General features: G+C 39.4%; 1 protein-coding gene across 2 annotated transcripts in view; it reads right to left on the bottom strand.

The window, feature by feature from the left end:
• Positions 1 to 9,694: 9,694 nt before the first annotated feature.
• Positions 9,695 to 24,432, bottom strand: part of Kif5b (kinesin family member 5B) — a 47,517-nt gene continuing 32,779 nt past the window's right edge. Inside the window, exons 16-26 of one of the 2 annotated variants that reach the window (XM_075970759.1) lie at positions 23,676 to 23,861; positions 23,207 to 23,324; positions 22,641 to 22,702; positions 22,430 to 22,539; positions 21,435 to 21,536; positions 19,765 to 19,825; positions 19,592 to 19,663; positions 19,335 to 19,439; positions 17,946 to 18,162; positions 17,118 to 17,265; positions 9,695 to 12,206 (exon numbers count right to left, since the gene is read on the bottom strand). In XM_075970759.1, coding sequence (XP_075826874.1) covers positions 17,135 to 17,265; positions 17,946 to 18,162; positions 19,335 to 19,439; positions 19,592 to 19,663; positions 19,765 to 19,825; positions 21,435 to 21,536; positions 22,430 to 22,539; positions 22,641 to 22,702; positions 23,207 to 23,324; positions 23,676 to 23,861 — 1,164 coding nt within the window. In that variant the 3' untranslated portion in view covers positions 9,695 to 12,206; positions 17,118 to 17,134. Of the gene's footprint in view, positions 12,207 to 17,117; positions 17,266 to 17,945; positions 18,163 to 19,334; positions 19,440 to 19,591; positions 19,664 to 19,764; positions 19,826 to 21,434; positions 21,537 to 22,429; positions 22,540 to 22,640; positions 22,703 to 23,206; positions 23,325 to 23,675; positions 23,865 to 24,432 lie in introns of both variants that reach the window. The other variant, XM_075970758.1, reaches the window with a different exon arrangement.

Genomic DNA, 24,432 nt, shown 5'->3' on the forward strand with positions numbered 1-24,432 from the left:
AGTGTGACCAGGTGGCCCCTCTCCTGCTGCCACGATTTCCCAGACACAAGGGACTGAACCCTTATCTATGAGTTGCAGACACTCTTCCTTCTACAAGTAGCTTTCACCAGGTATTTTATCATAGCAAGGAGAAAAGGGATTGATGCTGTCAGGAAACTAGAAGCACAGGTGACCAACTACACTTGGGCAAGTCAGTTGGCTCTAGGAAACCTGCTTCATAGCCGCAGCTCCCTGCCCATTTCACTTCTCTCCTTCCCAGAAGCAAGCAACCACTCTCTCGACTTGAATCTCTAAACCACTGATATTTTCAGTTATCCACTCTTAGGCATCATCTGTTCTTCACTATGTAAGATGGAAATCGAACTCGCAGAATCAGTACCCCCCACCTCTCTCCCTCTCAATTATGAATTTGTTAATCTGATGAACTGATAATCACTGCTGAGCCATATAATATAGTATGGTGACATTTCCTTTCTTGTCTGGAATCAAAGTCAGTGTCTTGCATATGCTAAGCATATAGCCTTATGCTATACGCTTATATGGGTTATATGGAAATCTCTATGCTTTTCTGAATCAGTGGGTCTTTTTTTGTGCCTTATGTACCATTTTCTCAACACTAATTGTATTAACTCTCCTATCAAAATGCAATACATCAATTAATTTGTCCCATTTTTTCTTAACAGCGCTGGCAGCCTGCCCTAGCCAGGAATGACTGTCCTATATGCAGTCACCTTGGCAAGTCCTCTCAAAAAGACTTTTACTGTTTTAAACTATGTGTAGGTACGTGTGTTTGCATGTGTCCAAGTGCATGTAGGTGCAGGTGCCTTGTAGAGGTCTCAAGCTGAAGTTAGAGATGGTTGTGAGTAGCCTGATACAGATGCTGGGAACTTAATTTCAGTTATCTGAAAGAGCAGTTAGTGCTCTTAATTGCTGAGCCATCTCCCTAGCCTCAAGTCCTATCTTTTGTTGAATTTCTTTTCTTCTTTTTAAAGACAGTGTGTGTGTGTGTGTGTGTGTGTGTGTGTGTGTGTGTGTGTGTGTGTAGTAGCTCTGGCCGTCCTGGAATTTACTCTGCAGACCAGACTGGCCTTGAACTCACAGGACCTGCCTGCTTCTGCTGCCTGGGTGCAGAGGTTGAATTAACTTCTGGAAGCCCTCCAAGTGGGCTATGTATGAAGTTGTGAGACCCCAAGATATTGGAGATGCTAACATAGAATGTGTGCTGAGGAAAGGTGCAGGCACTGGGTGGAACAAGTGACGGGAGTGTAAGGGAAGTGAATTCAAGCTCACGCCATGCTACCACAGAGCCTGCGAGCTGGACAGGTTACAGAGAATGGAATGGGGTTTCAGCCTTGTTCTAGATCCAATCTTACTATCTGTTCTTCCCTTAGAGGATGGGAATGCTTACCCCTTCCATTGTATATTGGAAGTAGTTCTATTTAGAGTCTGGCAGTTGAGGGTTTGTTTGGAGGACTTGTAAGATGGTTCAGAGTGTAGAGGTACTCACATGTAGGCTGATGACAGGGGTTCAGCCTCTGGATCCCACAAAGTAGCTGGAGAGAACTCATTTCTGAGAATTCTCCTCTGATCCACACACGTGCTGTGGAATACACACATCTGCACAATACATAAAGCATTTGCATCTTAGCAGACTGACCTTTGAACACTCACAGTGTTGGATCTGTCAAAATGATGGTCTTGATGTCGGCTTGAATACTATATGAGGGTTGAGATTCTCTGGTCTGAGTCTGCAGTATGCCCCTCAAGGCTCTTGTTTTAAGCATGTGATCCCCAGCTATGTGGTGGTGCTACTTTGAAGCCACATGCCCCTGCTGCCGTAACAACCCAAAATAACTGTACATCCAAATAAACTTTCCTTCATTATGTTGTTTCTAAGGTATTGTGTTTACAGGAATGCATGAGTAATTAATACTCCAGGGAACACAAACTTGCTAGGCTTTAGTGTGATCCAGTCTAGGAAAGGGCTGCACAGGAGATGCAGCTTAGTTGCAAGCAGACCCATCGCATGTACTATGACTAACACTGGAGATACCAGTGCTAGGACAAGAGGCCCAAAGGCAATTAGTGGCGATGCCTGAAGGCCAAAGTCCCAAACCTCTGCAGTAGGACTGTAAACTCTATAGTAAATTTTATACTCTTGGAAAAACAAGTGCTGGTATGATGCTGGGTCTAGCAGAGATGGAGACCTGAACACAAAACCCACAGTGATAGTCTACTTAGAAATTCCACCAAGAGATGGATTTTACCAAAGCCAGAATATTACAAGGTCAGTGGTGCATTCAGATTGAGCATGAACAAAACCACAGGTACAAATGAAATCCCAGTGCTGGTCCCCAGATACCCACATCATCTATCACTACTTCACACCTACCATACTACTTCAGTGAATAGTCAGGTCAAATGTGGACTGCAGTGTCCCATGTGTAGTCTATAATGATAGTGACTTGGGGAGACGCCTGATTTCCAGTCTAACAGATCAGGAGTTTGGAAGACATCACTCCCATTCTGGACTGGCTGCCACATACTTCAACAGTGCTGAAGATGGCGCCTAGGCCCTTGAGCACGGTAGGTAAGTGATCTCCTCAAGAGACATGGACAAAGTACTGGTCCCTAAACTAGAGACACAGGAGTACAGACTGCTGGCCAACTGGAGGAGCAGAGTTACATGAATGACTTCAGGCGTCAGTACTGAATTTTAAACCAGTACATCATGTCCAGCTTCTGACAAAAGATTCTAAGACATTTCTTGTCAGAACAGATACAGAAAAGAATCAGAACATATTCAGATATCAGTATAGATTTCAGATCTATAATTACCAATTTAGAATAATTTATGGGGTTGGGGGTGTAGCTCAGTTGGTTGTTTGGTCAGCACTGCACAAATGGAGTGTGGTGACTCACACCTGTAATCCCAATGCTAGAAGATGAAGACAGGAAGATTGGAAGTTGAAGGCTATCTTTGGCTTCTGAAGGAATCTGAGGTAGCTTGGGCTACATTGAGACTGCTGCTAAACAACAGAACTGAAAACTTATGATGGATACAGAGTTGGTATAGTAAATGTGAGCGACACGGAAAACAGAGTTGGAAGATGTCGGGGACAAAGACTGAATAGTAACTGAAGTTCATTACAAAGGCAGCAATGTAATGGCAGCAAAGGAGTACCTGAAGCAATAACAACCAATGTTTCCTAAAATTAACAATACAAACCCACAGATCTGGTCAGGTATAGTGTTGTGGGCCTGCAGTTCTAGACTTTGAGAGGCAGAGGCAGGAGAATCACATTGAAGCCAGCCTACCTATTAGAAGACACTTTCTCAAAAACTAAGACAGCAGAGATCCAGTTACCCCTCGAAACTGAAAGGGGAGTACTTCTTAGATAAAGCTAGAAGAAATGAATGTCCCTGGTAGACGTGCCCAATGACAGAGCTCACTCAGACCTAGGAAAAGGAAGAATATGGAGAGGAACAGACTGAAAACAAACCCTAATCACCAGGGAAATTCCACTTGTCATACAACAGGGCAAAATGCTCAGAAAATACCAAATTGTATGTGCATTCACAGGGAAGAGCAAATGGTGTGCCTTAAAATGATGGATTGGTTTTATTCTGTTGCTTGACAAAACCAACTTTATTTTTGGCTTTTAGTTCCAGAGGGGACACAGTCATCATGGGGATGAAGGCGTGGTGGCAGAAGTATGAGTTCAACTGGCAGAATGCATCCAGTCATGAAACAGACAGAACAGGAAGTTGGACACAGCTATCCCCTGAAGTGTACTTCCTCCATCAAGGCTGTGGCTTCGAAAGACTGTAACTTTCCTATTAACAGCGCTGCTGGGGAATGAGCCTATGGAAAGGAACTCTTCCCATTCAAACTTCAAATGATATGCTAGATGAGAACAGAGGTGTAGGCTGGCGTGAAGCCATCAAGAACTCTCCATGACAGTGCGATGCCTACCAGGAAGACGCATTCCTACACAGTAGGAATTTCAACATCAATGGAATGCTAATAGTGGGCTCTATCAAAACCAAACCTGCTCCTAAAACAAGGATACCAACTTAGGAAGTCTGAGCCAAACACCGCTCTACTGTCATGTTCCTCCTGTTAGCAATGGGCTTAGACATCCTTGAAGAGACCATCTATCTAGCAGTTTGGTGGTAAGCTGACTATAGTAAGTCTACCACTCTGGAAAAGCCAGAGATCTGTCTTTTCTGCTTCTGGATCTTAAGCGGTATTGAGAGAAGTTAGAGCAGTTTGATCATTTTAAGACCAGAATTCTCATTTCACAAAGTAGAGTATGTGCCCATTGTTAACTGTCCATAGATCAGACCACACACTTCAGAGGCCTCAACTGCTGGCCTGGCAGCATAAGCGTAGTCTGATAATGGTGTTAACTGAAGGGTCATCTTATAAACAAAATCTTTAAGAATGAGGCACTATCCTTTAGAGCATAGTACACACTTATCTGAGCACTTCTGAGTTCTCTGTTTCCAAAAGAACAGTTCTACGAACAGAAGGAAGCACCAAGACACCATTTACCACCCTACCCCACACCCCTGTGACCATGGGAACATAGTGGCCCCTCCCCTATAACCCAGAGTTCTACAAAGATAAAGGTCCTTCCTGATCGTTAATGAGAAGAGTTGTACAACAAAATTAAATCCTGCAGTACTCTGCTACTTCATGCAAATTGTGTGCACATGAATTTATAGGCCGAAGGTCAACCCTGGGTAGCATTCCTCAGATATCACCCACTTGTTTTTTGAGACAAGGGCCTCTTTTTGGCCTGGAACTCATCATTCAGGCTAGGCTGGCCTGGCAAGTGAGCCCCAGGGATCAGTGTTTTGCCTCCCCAGGACTGAACTACAGCATGCCCCCATCAAATCCAGCTGTTGTTCTGTGGCTATTGGGGATGAACTCAAGTCCTCACTCCTGAGTGATCTCTCAGCTCCTGCTTTATGGAAATTTCTTTACACTAGCGATTTAATACAAAACTATAAATTCTCTGTAGTCAAAGTAAAACTTAGCTCTCAATGAACAATGCACGTTTTTATTGCCTGCACCACCAGAATTGCCAAGCCTGAGCTATTGGGTGAGCATTTATAATTAATATTAAGGCTGTGTGGTAATTTGGAAGCAGATTGGAGGGAAAGGAAAATTCTATCTACAAATGGTGCCCAAACATTCAGCACCTACAATCACATTAAACCCGAGAAAGCCTGGGAAAGGGATCTAGACACAGCAACGGAGTAAGACACAGCTTCCTAGTCTTGTCTTTCATGGCGGCTGTGGTGTGAAGGGATCTCCCAACTGTTGCCTGTGGACTTGAGCGGCCAGCCTAAGCCCTGCCAGCACACCATAAGCTAAGCAGCTTGGTGGGGTCCTGCATTCTCTCACGTGGGCAGTACTACAGAGGTGTCTCTTGGCAGCTGCCTGGGGGAAGAGCCAACCACCATGCACTACTGCCACATACTAAGCCAAGATACAGTGGAGGCTGACATAGCAGTTTAAGATTTATCTCATGTGATCAGAAAGCAATATAGATGCTCAGCAAAAAAAAGCCCCTGAATGGGTTACAGTGTGTAAAAAACATACGAATATACATAGGCTCGGGAGAGAGAAGAGTATACAGTCATAGATATTTAGCCTGGAGAGATGACTCAGAGGTAAGAGCACTGGCTGCTCTTTTAGAGGTCCTGAGTTCAAGTCCCAGCAACCATATGGTGGCTCACAAACATCTATGAGATCTAGTGCCCACTTCTGGCAAGCAGGCATCCATGCAGGCAGGACACCATAAACATAGTAAAGGAATAAATAATCTTTAAAGGAAGTTTTAAAATAATAAAGTCCTTTAAAAGGGAGCAAAGTAATATATAAAAAAGCTCATAAAAATGGAAATAATAGGCAGAGTCTGGATACTCTATGTTATTGCATTGTCTTTGAATTTTTTGATTGCTGAGGAAGGAGCAATAGCTGATAAGAGACATCTGATTATAAAAGCTGCTGGATTAAACCAACCTATATATTTTTAAGATGCCTTGACTTCAAAATGAAAGCAAAAAAAAAAAAAAGTTACTTTAAAAAAGTTTCTGCTTTCATTTCCACAGAAAATAAAAGCTATGGATTTGTTCCAAGTTAATCAGGTTTAATCAAGAAAGAACTACAAGACATGTGATGTATATTTTTTACCTGATCAAAATATAAAAAAAGATCATCTTTGGCCGACTTGTGTACAATGCAATCTATAATTGTATTAAAGCATGTATGTTTACGTATTTTCAGAGCAAGGTGACCAGATACCAATGAAAATGGATGACACAGGTGATCCAGCATCCACAACAGTTTGAAGGCTCTGGCTGAAATGATCCAGCCTCACAGAACATTCCAGTCAAGACTTAAAAATTATCCTGATTTTCTCAAAGTTCCCCCCAAAGATTACCAGCACTTCCAAACAGGAAGCAGTATAGAGAAAGACACCCACATTCCCAAAAGATGGGTTATGGATATATTTATTAACATCTAAGGGGAGTTAGTTACAAGTTGTTATTGGCAATGGTCAGGGAAAAAAACTGAACAAAGGAGATTAAACTCAAGGATCTCTTTCTGAAGAAAAAAGGGGATACAGAAATGACAGGATAAAAGGTTAGATTATTGAATCTACTTTTAAACTAAAAGAGCAACTTCTAGTCTTAAATATTTCAAATTGGTATGGATTTTGTTTTGTTGATACAAATTTAAAGTTATTTTTACTATACTATGTTTTTACTTGTTTGGGGTATTGTGCTTATGCAACTCATTTAAAAATATAATGTATAGTTAAGAAATACAGATTAATAATCATCTATAATAGTCAAAGTTATAGTCATTTTTGTATGTTTTCAAGGTCCATACACAGATATACTTAGGTTGATAAATGGTATTCAAACAGTTCAAAGGTCTACAGAACATGGCATTTAACATGTTTTAATAATATAAGGCTTTTCTTTTTTTTTTTTTTTGATTTTTTGAGACAGGGTTTCTCTGTGGCTTTGGAGCCTGTCCTGGAACTAGCTCTGTAGACCAGGCTGGTCTCGAACTCACAGAGATCCGCCTGCCTCTGCCTCCCGAGTGCTGGGATTAAAGGCGTGCGCCACCATCGCCCGGCAAGGCTTTTCTTGACAGTGAGACATATATGCTCCCGACAGCACCAATTTACTTCAAGGATGATGGGCATCAAAGAAACTCTGTATGGAGTTTACTTTCTTTACGGCAAAAACTTTGCCATTTGGGCAAAGAAACTCCCCTTGCCTCAATTGTTGACAGTATACTGTCCAATTGGATCAGTAGGGTGCAAAAAAAGCAACTGTCAAACCTTGCAAAGACAAGGTAGGACATCCTTCAGAATTCCCTTTTTCTCAGAAAAGTCTGTCAGATATACTAGGCCTGTAGACCAAAGATGGATACCCCACTGTTACAAAAGAACTTTGAGTGACATCCAGACAGCCAGATGTCCCTGTCATTAAGTAACATTTCATCCCTTTGGGATCTTTGATGGAACTGAAGACTAGGCAGTCATAGTTAAAATTTTCCTTAGTTATACGCTAAATTAGGTATAAAACTTTAGAGTCACAAAGATAAAATAGATAATAGAATATTTTCTCTAGTTCTGCCAAAAACAAATGAACTAGATATTGTCTTTTTTTTTTTTTTCGAGACAGGGTTTCTCTGTGGCTTTGGAGCCTGTCCTAGAACTAGCTCTGTAGACCAGGCTGGTCTCAAACTCACAGAGATCTGCCTGCCTCTGCCTCCCGAGTGCTGGGATTAAAGGCGTGCGCCACCATTGTCCGGCTAGATATTGTAATTCTTACTTGATAACTGTATTTGTGCATAATTTTACTATGTTAAAGTTAAAACCTTCCTTTTTAGTTAGACAAAAAGGGGGAAATGTGGAAAAATCCACCTGTACACTGTGAAGATTTGTCTCTCGGATTGGTTTAATAAAGAAACTAACCAGCCAATAGCTGAACAAGATGTTAGGTGGGAGAGTCAAACGAGAATGCTGGGAGAAAGAAGGATGGAGCTAGACAGTCACCAGAGATGCAGAGAGAAGCAAGACGGGCATACTGTACTGAGAAAAGGTATTGAGGAGCCACATGGCAAAGCACAGTTAAGAAACATTGGCTAACATAAGAGTTAGCTAGTAACAAGTCTGAGCTATTTGGTGAGCATTTATAATTAATATTAAGGCTGTTTAGTAATTTGGAAGTGGGTTGGTGGGACAGGAACTTCACCTACACTGCTTGGCAACTGGGGAGATGGAAATTGCTAACTAGCTAGTCTAGCTGAATTAGTGAGCTTCAAGTTCAATTTGAAACCTGACTCAAAAAGAATGGTGGAGAGCAATTGAGGACACCTGGGGTTTGCCTCAAGCCTCCATATGTACATTCACATGTGCATATACAAAGAGGGGAAAATGAACAACCACCTGGTCATCACTAACGATGAAGAGAAGCAAGAGATGTTGTGAAGCTAATAGAAACTAGGAAGAAAATCAGATATTTATTTTCTCTTTCTTATGCAAACCAATCTTCAGGTAACCCATCAGGAAGATGGCAAGTTATTCTACTGAAGCTAACAAAAGGGATGATAGGATTACAGTGCTGCCATTCAGTAACTCCTACTGAACTGGAACATCCATGGCATTATTAAGGGCCTGATAACCGGTAAGAGACTATAAACTATACTGGTAGTTCTACTGGTAAGTCCCCCTCTAATAAAACAAAATACCTGCATCCCAGTGGATCTAAAACAAATGTACAAAAATACAAACAACAGAGTAATGTTAAATACTCAAGGATTGTAAGGGCACTACTGGGGAAACTATGGCAGCCTACCTGCTGTCTTCGTAAGCTAATTTCAAGAGAAAAATAATAGATGCAATAGATGGCCCTTACTTAACTGGATGCAAACACATTTTTTACAAAAACTAAGAACTTGGTTCAAAAAATTATTTCTGTGCGATAATGGTCTCTGGTGTGTCTGTATTCTTGAACCCAAGATCCTCTTGGCTCTGCTTCCGGGATCATTAAAGGCATGTTCCACCATACCTGCATTTGCTATATGCCTTAGGTTATTTTTATTTTTAAGAAGTAGACTATTAAAAGCATCATGAAAATACCTTTAAAATACTATAGACAAGGGCTCATTGGTTAAGAGCACTGGCTGCTCTTTCAGAGGTCCTGAGTTCAATGTCCAGTCACCACATGGTAGCTCACAACCATCTGTAATAGGATCCAATGTCATCTTCTGGAGAGCAGAGGAACATGCAGATAGAGCACCCAGACATAAATAATACACTGGTATATGATTAAAACTTTCCACAGTAATTTTAAAAATACAAACCAAAATAAAAGTCAATCCCACTTGAATTTAGTAGTAATCACTCACTGCTAAAACATATACAAATGAGTAGAAAGATGAAACTAACACTAAATACCAAAAACAAGACTGATGGTTTCCAGGTCTTAATCTCTGACCTATCTATTATAGTCTGAGAAGCAACAACACATTACAAACACACATGCGTGCAGACACACACACAAGCACACGCACGCACACACACAATTCTGTCAGGGCAGACCATTCAGTTATATAAAATCAAGCTAACACTTCATTAAGTAAGGTTCAAAAGTGTCATTACATTTCAAAAAAATTTTCCTTTATTTAAACACATTTACAGCATGCAGGTTAACTTAAAATTATATGGCATTTTCTCAAACCAATTATATTTGAATGTAACTAAGCAGTGAAAATAAACCAACATATTCCACAGGTAGACTCAGACTCTCTTACCTCAAATCAAACTGAGAGTTGTAAAGGAATTCAGTTATGCATAGTTAGTTTCATTAAGTTAGGCAAATAATTTAATTGATCACCGTGAATAAATACTACTTTTATTTCACTGAGTCTCTCTTCTGAACCAATTACCAATACCACTCAGGAACATTAATATATCCAGTCACAAAAAAAAACACTGCAAATTAAAATATTTTCAATATTCTAGATGATTAAAAAAATGTCCATTTTGAGTGAATGCTGTATTTAATGATCTATCATAGCAAAAAAGAGCAGTTCAATTCACTGAAAAGAAATTTATAAAATTCTTAATATACTTTATGAAAGTTTGAAATTATAAATAGAAAAGAAATATTAAAGTTTAAAAAGCCTAACAATGTGTCTTAACAACATGCTAGTTACAATTCATTTTGTGTTACACAGCACCAATACCCATGATACATTTATTTAAAACTACTGTATTCAGACAAAAGAGAATTTTTTCCAATTATGAAAACTGCCAAAGCAAATTTTCATTTGGAAAGATCGTCCTTTTGAATGCAGCTGATGTGGAACAGTGATGACCACAGGATCCATGCATCTTACTAACCACGCCTTACACCTCGCTGCATCAAGATTTCACTTCAATCTGTGGAGTGTTTCTTTTGATCATAAAAGCAACACAATCATTAAAGGCTGCAGACTACAACAGCAAAGATTTTGACTGTTAAAAAAATAAATAAGTTTATTTTTCAAATCAAAATTATTATAAAAGTGAAAATTACAATAGTTAAGAAATAGAAAAATAAGCCAATTATGATCTGAGTCTTCTGACTATGGCTCCAATTTTAATAATACAAATATCTGTATATAAAACTTTTCCAAAGATTCTGACAGCCAGACTCTAAGACAGAACTTCCAAAGCTTCTCTATTAACCAAATCACCTCAGACACACCATTTCCTGTGGATTTTTGCTAACAGGGCTGCAGTTATGCCAGCACTGAGGAATCAGATGTTGAAATCTTTCCCTGTTACTTTTATAGATCCTTCAAATAAACTTGATTGAGTTTAATCATCTGAAAAATGACTGGCAAAAATAGGTATACACAGTTCTAATTACAAAATTATGCACTATGGCCAACAATATGACTTTTTTGGGGAATTAGTGATCTGCAAACAATTTATGATCTCTAACTAAACAAATTATAGTACATGACTTGGTGGAGCAGGTGAAAACCTTCGAGATTCCAGAGCAGATATCTATTTTAAGTTTACGGTTTATCTGTCCTGGTCACAATTTTTCTCAATTTTTTAAAGTCTATGAATTTATATCAGCCAAAGTAATTATTTAACAATTCAAAATTGTTTAATTCTATAATGTCTTAATCCATTTATCCCCTAATATTAAAGATACATTAGCATCTGTCCAATTCTTGCTCGAGCAGGCAGGTTAACAGAGAAGCACGGGCACTACTGTCCCATTAAGCTATGTTTGAGTGCAGAAGTCGAAAGGGATACAGTCATTTCCAAACTCATCCTTAAAATGAAACTTGCTTCTGATATGTAAAATACTTCTATTTAAAGTAATATGCAACAGGAATTTCATGAGTTTACAGTCTCGGAGCCTGTTCTGTCTTCAACTCCCGGCTAGACAATCAGAGGTCTCGGAGCTCAATGTGTTCAGAGGCAGGGAGACTATACCAGCAACACAAGCCCTGACTTCATTTCAAGGAATATTTATTTGTAAATGAGTAAAATTTTTTTTGTCTTCGTTATTTGAGACAGGATCTCTCTACATAGCCCTGGCTGTCCAGGATGGCCTCAAACTGGCAGATATCCACCTGCTTCTGCCTGGGATTAAACATGTATGCCACCGTACCCTGCTCAAGGGATTTTTAAAATACAGTACTCACTGATCTGATAAATTTTGTGGTGTGTAGTGTTCTAAGTGGTAAGATTTAAGATATTTAATCTAAATATGCGATATTTCCTTAAAAAAGAAGATATTTTAGTAGGAAAAGAAAAATGAAAAGCAATAGCAGCTAGGTAATGTAAACCAGGATTAAACATACACGGAAAGGCAATTGCAAAGAGCACAGTCCAGTAATGTAGCCACTGGCACAGTGAACATGAAAGACAGACCGTAATAAATAGGGCTGCAGTTGTAAGCTGTCATTTCCCCTCTAGGACATCAACATTGCACTCCAGTGTTGAGAAGCAGCAGAGTTTACAAGAGTGGATAGGAAACAGCTGTACAAGTTAGGAATAATTTACACATTAAAAATTAAATTCCTACAATCCCAAGGGGATAGAGGTTATAGTTATTGAAAGACTGATTTTATGTCCTCTTCAAACTTCAATTATTTTCAACACCTGAAATGGGAGAAAGCAGAGAAAATTTTAGTTTTTATAAAACTCAAACAGATAATAATGAAGGATGAAAACAGGAATGATTTAATTTCTTTTAAAAGTACCTTTTAATTAGATTTTACACGCATAAGTGTCTTGCCTGCATGGGCACCACATGACTGACTGGTGCACATGACGTTCAGATGAGGGATCCCCTGGAACTGGAACTAGGCATGATTATAAGCCACTACATGGGTAATGGGAAAGGAATTCAGGTTCTAAGCAAGAGCAGCAAGTGCTTCTAACTGATGTGTTATTCTCCAGCCCCATTTCTTTATTTCCTAACTTGAACTATTTATGAGCAGGACAGTATTTACAAGGTCATCCCATCATTTTTTTTCATCACCAGTAATGAAGCTATAGGTGGGCTGATATATGGATCATTTTAATAAAGAAAATAGAGCTAGGCATGGTGGCTCAAACCTGCAACCCTAGTTATTTGGGAGTCTGAGGCAGGAGGCCTTACCATGAGTTGGGGTTGAAGCATGGAAAAGTGGGGGAAAGCAGGCTTGACAATCTTTTTTTTTAAAACTAGTAAACATGACATTGTTAAATCAAGGACCACTAATTAATAGCAGTTAGTTTACAAATACATGTGGCTTAAATAAACATAAGGAAGGACTGGGGAGATACTTCAGTGGGTAAAGTGCTCACTTGAGTTTGGATTCTCAGAACTCACATGGAGTAGGAAGGAATGCCTGTGTATCTGCAAGAAGGGCAGGAGACAAGAGAAGGTCTGGAAGCTGTCAGGATAGTTAGAGTGTGCAGAAGGGCCTGTCTCAAACAACGTGGAAGACCAGGACTGACTCCCAGTGTTGACCTGATTTCCACATATATGCTGTGTTACTTGAGGGTCTGCAGACATATCCCCTCCCCTCACAAATACACAATTATCCTCAAGTACCTGAAATTAGTGAAAACCTGTTCACAGTGCTATGGGACAGAAGACTGGCTATGTAAAACTGGAAACACACATACTAATAACTATCTGCCCTAAATACATGTTTTTCTCAACAATGAAAAAACTGGATATTTAACTTTTCAACAGCTTATCAGCTGAAGATGCACTGGTATAAGAAATTAAAAGGCTGGAAGGATGATCAGCACAAGAATTAAAAATTAAAATTAAAAGGCTGGAAGGATGATCAGCACAAGAATGCATGTTGCTTTTGCAAAAGGCATCAGTTCAGGTCCCAGCACTAAGTTGGTGTCCAAAGCCACCTGCAATTCCAGTCCAAAGGGATTGATAACACTGGCTTCTGTGGGCACTACACATATACACATAATTAAAAAATATTAATAAAAATAATCCAGGTGGTGGTCACTCACACCTTTAATCCTAGTGCATGGAAAAGGCAAGTGGATCTCTGTGATTTCAAAGCCAGCCTGATCTACAGAGTGAGTTCCAGGACAGTCTGAGGAACCTTGTCCTGAAAAACCTAAATAAATAAATAAAATTTTAAAGATGAAATAAAAAGATGACTCTCCTTTGATCCAGCAATTCAACAAACCTATAAACCATTATACTTCATAAATACACTTCAAGACTTAAGAACCCACTCAGCTGAGCTATCTCCTTTATGTTCTAAACTGCCATCACTATAGAGATAAGCTGTACGTATTTAACAGAGACCATGGTCTAATCTATGCAAATGACGTAGGAGTTCAGGGTTTGCCTATGAATTAACACAAACATCTGAAGATACAAATGCTGAGCTTTACACTTCCATCCTCTAGGAAGGCAGAAGGTGCAGTCTCTATGCAGTAAAAGCTTGGTGCTACATGATGAGATCTTAACTCATAATTCTCAAGAACTGTTTCCATCTTACTAATAAAAGGGCTTGAAGTCAGTTATTAAAGTGGAGTTGGGGGGCACCTCTCAGTGTAGAAACATCAACTACTCTGTCTCCTACTGTGTCACTACAGTATAGCTCAATCAAAAATGCTTAAACTATTGGCATGGTGGCACATAAGGTTAATCCCAGCAGCTGGGAGGCAAAGGCGGGTGGACATCTGTAAGTTCAAGGCCAGCCTGGTCTAATAGCAAATTCTAGACAAGTCAAAGTATATAGTAAGACTCTGACTCAAAAAACAAAAACAAACAAAAAACCCCAAAACGACAACAACAAAAACACAAAAAGGAAACAACCAAAAATCTTATGCTATATCAATCTATATCCATACACAGTGAATAAAGGGATAACCACACACATTAAATGCATCCATAAGGTAGCATACATTCGTGATAAGAGGTGTCTTTAGTAAATCACTGCTATTAAAAGGGTATAGATATGTTCTAGATTAAAAGAAAACTAAGGGAAAAAATACAAAGTCCTCAATCATACCCTTATTTAGAAGAATAGCTATATAGGATATTAACAAGAAACAGAAGGGCTGAGGGGTACAGATCAATGGCATAGCCCTTGACCAGCAGGTACAAATCCTCGATTAAGTCCCCAGCACGCCAAGAGAGAAATTCAAATTTGGATATTAGATAATATTACACACATTAATTTTGTTGGATGTGATTGTTAATTACAACTGCGCAAAAAACCCAAACACTTATTTTTCATGAATCTGTAACTTACTTTTTACAGTGAACTTCAAAGGGACTAAAAAGGAGAATGAGTCAATTTTCATGTGTGTGTGTTGTCTGTCCTGGTGTGCAATTTGCTTCACCAATGTATTTTTTTGACACAGGACATCTCACTGAACCTAGAATTCTGATTTACTACTACTGCCCAGTAAATTCTAGAGACTCCCCTCCTCCAAACTGGATTTACAGATGTGCACTTCCGTGTCTAGCTTTTACATGGATGCCAAGGTCTTTTTGCTTCTGTGGCAGGCACTCAGCTGGAAGACTGAGTTATCTCTCCAGTCCAGAAAAAATTAACTTTAAAAAGTGACTAGGCTCAAGTTCACAAAGGCAGCAAGGCAGACCGACACTTCTGCCCCACCCTCTTAATCTCTCACCTAAATCTTATACTAGATATTGTTGCTTTAATCTCTATTAAAAAGTTGGAGACAGCATTATGCAAAGTGTCAAACAAAACTAAGCAAAACTAAAATAAACCAGCCTTAGCATTTCTCAGAAGCAGTAAGTTTACGATTTCATAAGTATCTAGTACTTTAAATTTTCAGCGTGCATTTGTACATGGAGTTTGAGACCGGGTTTCTTTCTGATAGCTGTTCTAGAACTCACTTTGTATATTGGGCTGTATACAAAATCAAAAAGATCCACCTGCCTCTATCTCCAGAGCCCTGAGATTAAAGGTGTGCGCCACCATGCCCAGACAATTTCAGCATTTACTGTAGGACTTCTGTAGTTAAAGTCAGACTTCTGGCAGCATGTCATAGACTATTTACAAATGAACATGATACACAACAAAGAGCTGAGTGCATCACTAAGTTAAAGAGAAAGCTATCAAGTACCACACGGGAACAGGTCTAATATGTCATTCTGGAACTTTAAATTTTAGAATTATACTATATAAAGAAAAGTCCTCAACTAACTGAGTAACTATATATAAACACACACATATAAAGAAAGCCCTCTCAAGCACATATATCTAGTGTGTAAAGAAAACATTCATATACCATCTTTTATTTTCCTGCAGGGAACAAATGACAAGCCTGCATTTGATCCCTGGGACTCACACATTGTGTGTCTGAGTGGAGAGATGGAAGGAGAACAGAATCTCAAAGTTGTCCTCTAATTTCCATAGTTGTGCCCACACACAGATGGAGATACATACTTGTACATCAAACAAGTGGGGAAGAAAAGAAAAAAAGAAAGAAAACTCAAAAACCCATTAGAAAAATCAACTCACAGGGGCTGGAGGAATAACTCAGTGCTTAAAAGCAGTACCCTTTTCCAGAAGATCAGGATTTAATTTCCAGCACCAACATGGTGGATCACAACCGTCTATAACTTTACTCCCAAAGGATCCAATACCTTTCTGAGCCCCCAGGGCACTGTATGCATGCGGTACACAGTAATATATATAGGCAAAATATTCATACATATAAAACTAAAAATTTAAAAACAGGAAAGAAAAGACTCACAAAAGGTGAATGAAAAGGGACATAAAGAGGCAACTTGTTTAAAAAGGAAACATAAATGGAGGAAAGTATGCACATAAAGTCCACCCTAATTCAACAAACTAATGGGATGCTATTTGGGGCCTATCAAATTAGAAGCTTACAGACTACCAATATTCAATGCTGGCAAAGGTGCAACCAAAGCTAATTTTTTATTAAGATACAATTTTAGGTTGCCCTTCTAGAAAGCAACTGTAAAAGCCTTAAAAAATGTTCATACCTTGGAATTCTATTTTAGGAATCTTCTGAGAGTAATCTAAAGGGTGAAATAGTATAAAAGACACTTCATATTTCTAAGTTCATTTATATAAGTTTCAATTTTGGAACAAAATGGATGTGATTGTCTAAAATTTCTAGTAAAGGAGACATAAATCTGGGCATAACCATTCGGTAGGATGCAAAGAACTATTATAAGTGATCCAACTTGAGTTTTTTGACTCAGGAGATCTTGTCTTTTTCTACTTCCCGTGTAGATTAGATCTATGAATGTCTCTCTTAGGGTCCTCATTGTTGTCAAGGTTCTCTGGGATTGTGATTTGTAGGCTGGTTTTCTTTACCCAATGTGAGTTTTAAAAACAACACAAAACTGAAGATACAGATTATCTGAATCATGACGGAGACTACAAGAAATCTATGCCAAGCTACTTTCATAAAACCACACACATTTAGAAAACAAAAACAATTCCTGGTCCTATTGTGAAGCTCTAATCCTAAACCAGCAGCTCAGAATTTCCACACACAGTTACAACTCAAAAGCCAGGCATGAGCCCACACCTGCGATGTGTCAAGGTTTACACCTGCTTGCCTCCACCACCTCGCAACGCCACTGGCTGGTTGTTCTGAACAACTGTGCCTCCTCCACGAACTGCAGCAGGGTGAGTTGGAGAGGCTGCCGGATGCTGTCCAGGACGGATGGGTTTTGCTGTAAGAAGATGGGAGTTAGAACATGGTTTAACAGTGACTATGGTGACTACGTAGGTTTCTACCCATTCCCCAGTGCTTCCATGTATTAATTCCTTTTATAGTTTTGTTTCTTGATCTCTTGGTTATTTCCCATTCTTCAGAAATAATATAATATCTTGCCTCTAACAATCTTTCAAAATATTTATTGATTACTTGCTAACTTTTGACACAGGTTCTTTCCACAGGCTGCAGTTGTCCAGGAAAACTCTCCAGTGCACTAAGCTGGCCTAGAACTGGCGGGTGGGTAATTTTCAGAGGTTCAGTTCTCTTTCCACTGTGGGGTTAGGGCTCGAGCTCAAGCTACCAGGCTCGCACAGAAGTGCTTTCGCCTGCATGCTCTTACAAGTTTTTTCAGCACCTGTAACTAATTATAGTTAATCTGAAACAGGAGTAACTAAGTGTGGCTGCCATCCTTCTGCTTTCCTGGTGTTTACCTAGACAGTCACTTAGTTATCTGTCCAGTGAATGTGGCTATCCCTTAGTTTCTATCTTCCTTCCCAACACTATCACTTTTTAGTAATTTGGAAAATAAAGACAGGAAACACCATCATGACAAAACATAAAGGAGAAAATGTTTTCAAGCTGAAGGACAAGCTACTTGGGCATCATGTAAAAGTTGATTTTGTGTATTCTACTAACCAATCTGTGCAGAGTGCCCTCTTCTGGCCATATTTTTTGACCTGACTGCTTCCTTTATCCGATCTACTTCTTGCTGATAGCGTTTGCGGTCGCGAGATGCATTTTCTTTGGCTTCTTTCAGGGCAGACTCCAAAGCTTTCACTCTCTCGGCAGTAGCTCTAAGTCGTTTCTCTAACTTAGGAAGTTCACAGCGAAGATCTGCATTATCACGTACCAACTAAAGGTATACAAAGAAAATACGGATAGCTTTTAACAAGATGATTTAAGAAAATGAACATTTCATAACTCAATTTAGAATAAAACTACATTTTCTGTTGAGCTTTTCCATTTAGGCAGTGCCATATAAAAATTTCCCATTTTGGCAGCACTATGTAAAAATACATACATACCAGACATATACCTCATAAAGCACACACTCCTAGAATAGTTTCAAACTCACTGGGTAGCAGATGACCGTAAACTTCTGATCCTGACTCTAGTGAGTGCTGGGATTAGAGGCACCATCACCACACTAGCTTTTCTATGGTGCTGAGGACAGAACTCAGGGAGTCCAGCACACTAGGCAAGCACTCTACCAACAAACCTAACACCCCAGCCCTGTTCATTTCACTATTTTTTATGGGGCCGAGACAGTGTCCTGGATCCACATGGCCTCCTATACATGAGGATGACCTTGATCCTCAGTCTCTACGCCCCAGCTGGGATTACAGGTATGCGCCACCATGTTCAGTTTTTATGGGGGTGGTGGGTACTAAACCTAGGATTTTTTTTTTATATCTTAGGCAAACACTATTAACTTAAGCCAAGTCTCCAGCTTGCTTTATATGCACATGAAAAACCTAAGTAAACACACAAATAAAGCTAAAAAGTCTTTATACTGGTGCAATAATTAATTTTGCAGTAACAAAATTGTATTTTTTAAAATTGGCAAAATAAACATACATTCCTGTAAAAATATGAATTGCTCAATGGGCAAAAAGATCAACAAAGAGAAAGACCATGCTTTAACTACAAAATGTAGCCTATCCAATAAATTAACAAGAAATTTCAATCTTGAAGTCCTACAGAGAAAATAAAGATATTTCATACTTTTCATAGGACTTGAACCAGGGTTGATAAAAACATTAACTTCTCACTTGGGCATGCAGTCCATACCTATAATTATAGCACTTGGGAAGCAGAGACAGGAAGATTGCTTAGCTACATAATGAGACAAGGCTCAAAATTTAAAAAGTAAAAATGTTAGCTTCCCATCAAGTTCCTCGTCTCTGTTCAATCAAACAACAGAGCAGCACAGAGCACAGTGGTTCAGGCCCTGGAAGGTTAAAATGTTTCCTACTCCCACATTTATGGTTTTGCAAAGGTGCCACACGACACGTGCTCTGTTACCTGTTTGTGCACTTTGGTAAGCTGTTCCAGATTGTTCTCTAGGAAGGAGATTTTCTGCTTCTGTGCAGCGCTGCCGCCAGTGTCATCAGAGTCAACCTCAGCGCTCTGAGAGGAGGGGGTGACAAAACAGATGAAGGGAGAGATCAAAATATCCAAGGTTCCTCCACACCAACACGGACATAACAGACTCACTCATGAAGGCGTGCCCAAACACACACAGCAAGCACATCTGTACAAGCAGCCCTCAGCACTATCACCTTTTTCACCCTGGTAGCCAGGTCCTGAACAAAAAGCTTGCGCAGGTTGTGTAAAGTCTGCAGTTCTTTTGCCTTGAATTAAGAATAAAGATATTAGTCTTACATTCACAACAATTAAATCAGAAAAATCCAAAGTGTATTCTCTAGTCCTACGTATTTTCACATTTTCTTACCACTGTCTCCTCCAAACCCTTCAAGTCTTGTCTCGCTTGCTCTCGTCTGTCTTGCATAACCCTAAATCAAAGCAAATCAGGTACATTTTTCAACTTTGATTCCAAAATCAGTTTCATCTAGCAAAAATTAAATCAAACTTTATTAAGTTAAAATAGAAAGATGCTCATATTTAAACAACAGTTTGTGTTGTCCATGCTGTTTCTTTCTTTCTTTCTTTCTTTCTTTCTTTCTTTCTTTCTTTCTTTCTTTCTTTCTTTCTTTCTTTCTTTCTTCTTTTTGAGATAGGGTATCTCTGTGTAACAGACCTGGCTGTCCTGGAACTCACTCTGTAGACCAGGCTGGCCTTGTCAGAGATCCACCTCACTCTGCCTCCTGAGTGCTGGGATTAAAGCTGTGCTTCATCACCACTTGGCTATGCTGTATCTTTCACGTAAATCTATGTGAATATTTCAGTCTCTTTTTCAATACATAGTTTATTAGGGAGAAACAGACCTCATACAGCAATGGAGGAGATCAAATAGTATGTGACGGAGTTCATATAAGGCATGGCTAAAATTTTTATTTTAAAATATGCTATATATAGTATACTGCTAATTCATCCAAAATAATACTCATTAAGTAGAAATTGTTGATACTAAAATTTGTCTGAGACTAAAATATTTTATATTACACAAAATTACAGATGAAACTCAGCACAATGCCCCCTGCACTGTAGTGCTGGGACTTAGTGCAGGCCTGGCACATTCCCAGCCCTCAGTAGAACCTTTAGGCAACCCACGCTAAACTGATCTACAGTGTGATTATCCTAACTACCATAGTTCATTTGCAAATGATTTCTTAAAATTCAAGACTTGTTGCTGGGTGGTGTTGGCGCATCCCTTTAATCCCAGCACTCGGGAGGCAGGTGCAGATGGATCTCTGAGTTTGAGGCCAGCCTGATCTACAAGAGCTAGCTCCAGGACAGGCTCCAAAGCTACAGAAACCCTGTCTCGGGGGGAAAAAAATTCAAGACTTGTGGAAGACTATCATCAACCTACCTACTAAGACTCCAGGGAAAAGTAACTCACAGCGAATGAGAGAAAGTACAGGAGAAAAAAAAAATCTCTGTTCAAAAAATTAAGGTTAGGGGCTAGAAAGATGGCTCGGCAGTAGAAGCACTTGTCTTCCTTCAGAAGACCTACATATTGACTCGAGACAGCCTGTGGCTCCAGTTCTGTGGGATCTGTCACTCTCTTTTGACTTCTGTGGGTACCAGGCATTCACATGGTGAATCCACATGCATAAATCGGGGTAGGCTACTCATACACATGAAGAGAGATGGAAAAAAAAAAAAACAAACAAACCAACCAACCACCACCAACAACAGGAAGAAAAAAAAAGCACCTCTTTTTAAAAAGGCCAAAATAATGTCCTTTTTATGAAAAGCCAAATTTGGCAAAATGTTAGAAATATATTCTATAATTTTCTAAATTATTTGTCATCAGATTTTAAGATGTTTTTAATGATAGTCCTGAAGACACCAAGGAAATAAGAGGCAGTCTGAGAAACAGGACTGTGTCTATGTGAGACCTTGCTTTCACTACAGAATAAGCGCATGTCACAAATCAAAGCAAGGTAGAAGGCAGCCATGCCCGTGTATTTCTAAGCTTGAATCCAAGTGATAACTCACGTGAGCTCATGCAACTTCCTGCTCTTCTCTTGGTCTGTGGCTTTCAGCCTCTCATGCTCCACTCTGAGGCGTTCCTGCTCCAACACCATCTTCTGGTTTTGGCTGACAGAAGAATATATAAGATCAACCTCAAAATTTTCTGAATGTCAGCATCAAAATGTAACTTTGGGGGAGGAGGGGTCTGTGCTTTCTGAAATAGGACCTTATTACATACTCTTGCCCAGGAACTCAGAATCTTCCTGCCTCTGCCTAGGATTAGAGGTATCTGCCACCATCCTGGCTTTGAACTCTAAATTGCTCTATGTCATTTGCCAACTGGCAGGACTTTTCTACAGGTAGGAAAGAGGGGCTGGGACACTTTTAGTCACAGGGTATTTCCCATATGACCACCTGAAATCACTTTATTCTGCTCCCCAAACTTTTATCTTCACTTCCAAAAGGTATTAGTAACAACAACGATCTCCCGAAATTCTGTCATCATTTAATTTGTTTCATCTTTTGTTTCTTAACCAAATTATTACAGATTTCTCAAATATATATAAAATGTTATATATATATAACATATATATACACACACATATATACAGGAGAGCATGGGAGCATGGAAGACAGGAAACATGGGAAGAAAAGAAATGGCTTCTAGATTACAAAAAAAATGACTATTTAGAAACAAAACAACATCATCATAGTTTTCCAGGATGCTTTTTCCAAATTCTTAGATGCTAGCAATTACCTACACTAATGAGTTCAAGCTGGCACCCCTTGCTCCTTTGTTCCTCTTTTATAAAATAGTCAGATCAAAAGATATAAAAAATTTTTTTAAAACTGATCTGTAACTTGGGAAGTTTTACTAAAAAATGTGGGAAAAATTCTAATTTTACTGAAAACAGCAGGTTTCTAGCGAGAATGTCTTTGTCCATTAGTACCTACTAGCTCCCCATCTGAAACCTTTCTAAATTAGTCTCTACCATCTCAGAGAAAAGTGCAACACTTACTCTTGGAGATCGGTGATTAGCTTTTCCTTCGCCTCCACTTCATCTCTCAAACTACTGATTTGTTTCTGGTGAGTTTCTCTGTGACTCTGGATCTGCTGTTCAACAGCTTGCTAAGATTAGTTTGGAAGGGGAGAGGTATATTAGAGTTAGACTAAGATTAATAATGATGATGGATTAAAAACACTAGGACCCACTAGAGCATCACACTTGCCTTGACTTCATTCGCAGTCTGAACCTTGTTTAAGTGCTCCTTTTCCATCTCATGGACTTTCTCTGTTTGGGTACAAGAGAATGAGGGAAAAAAAGAGGCCCAAAGTGAGCCTTGGGATTCCTTAATAGAAACCATAGAAGAAGTATGTTTCATAAAAAGAACTCGGCCAAACTCTCCAAGTTCAATAACACTAGGTTATTTTGTTACTGCCACTGTATTGATATTATAACGGGAAATGAAATAGTTTCTAAATGTTGTATGTTAGGATTTACATATATACACATACATACACACAAGAACTTTGTGGGAAATCCCTTGAATTGCTATTCATACTCAATATGATTTTTTTTCTCAACATGTGTGTTTGGGTCACATGTTCACATGGATGTGTTCATCTGTATGTATGTGTCTGGAGGGCGATATTCCTTAATTTAAAAAATATTTCAAAGCCACACTGAAGTGTATAATTTATTTACTATTCCAATTTTCTACATTCTTACTATTTTCTTTCAGTGTATGTGCACAACAGTTATAGGAAGATGAGCATAGCCATGTAAAGTCAATACCTTGTGCTCGAAGTTGGACCAGTTCTTCACCAAGAGAATCGACAGATTCCTCCAGCTGTCTCTTCTTTTGTTCTACATTTTGAAGGTATTCAGTCAGTGACTTGATTTTAGCTTCGTGCTTTAGGGAGAAAAATACTGATATTTAGTGGGGGAATCAGACATGCCCGAGACAGTGCTATTACCAATCCTCTGTGAACAGTCCCTAACATAGTGCCTGCCATTATTCAGCAGCCAAAGACAGAACACTGGTCCCTGCAGTCCTGCTCACTCATTCTGTCAGTCAGTCACATGTCTCTAGCTATATTTAGGGTGTACCTGTTAAATCATTCAACTACACTAAGAAACACTATTAAGAAAACTAGGCCTTTTGTTACTCAAAATACACAGAAGCTTATGATTCTGAAAACCATTATAATAAAATTTATACATTAGCTTTTTAGAGACATGAAAACCATTCTGTAACACATACTTGGGAGATGCGAAGCTGGCATGCTGCTAACTCCTTCTCATTTTCCTCCATTTTCTTGTTGCTCTCAGTCTGTGTGCTTTCTAGCTGTTTGCAGCGCTTCACCATGGTTTTCACTTCCGATTTCATTTTGCTAATGTAGAGCCTTGCAACAGTGAACTCTTCATCTATCATACCAGTTCCCTCTGGCTGCTGTGAGAAAAACATGAAGTAAGTTAAAGCTAGGATCATGTGGTAGCAAATACCTCAATCCCATAACTAGAGAGGCAGAGGCAGTCAGATCTCTGTAAATTCAAGAACAGCCTGCTTTCCAAACTGTACCAAGTGAGAATCTGTCTCAATCAAACATCACAAACACCACGAAGAAGAAGAAGAGGAGGAGAAGAAGGAGAAGAAGAACCACCTTTACACATTTGAGAAAAGAATCCAATATGGCCCAATGAGGTGCTTAGTGAATATTCTTTTTTTTTTTTTTTTTTTTGGTTTTTTGAGACAAGGTTTCTCTGTGGTTTTGGAGCCTGTCCTGGAACTAGCTCTTGTAGACCAGGCTGGTCTCGAACTCACAGAGATCCGCCTGTCTCTGCCTCCCGAGTGCTGGGATTAAAGGCGTGCGCCACCACCGCCCGGCCGTGAATATTCTATTTCTGTGCCCTGTGTCTACTCCTCTTGTTTCATCTATTTAAATCAGTTACGGGCGGGAGAGATATCTCAGTGTTCACAGTGCTTGTTGTGGCTCCTCCAGGAGCTGAACTGGGTTGCC

The sequence above is a fragment of the Microtus pennsylvanicus genome, chromosome 4 (assembly GCF_037038515.1).
Source record: "Microtus pennsylvanicus isolate mMicPen1 chromosome 4, mMicPen1.hap1, whole genome shotgun sequence".
NCBI lineage: Eukaryota > Metazoa > Chordata > Mammalia > Rodentia > Cricetidae > Microtus > Microtus pennsylvanicus.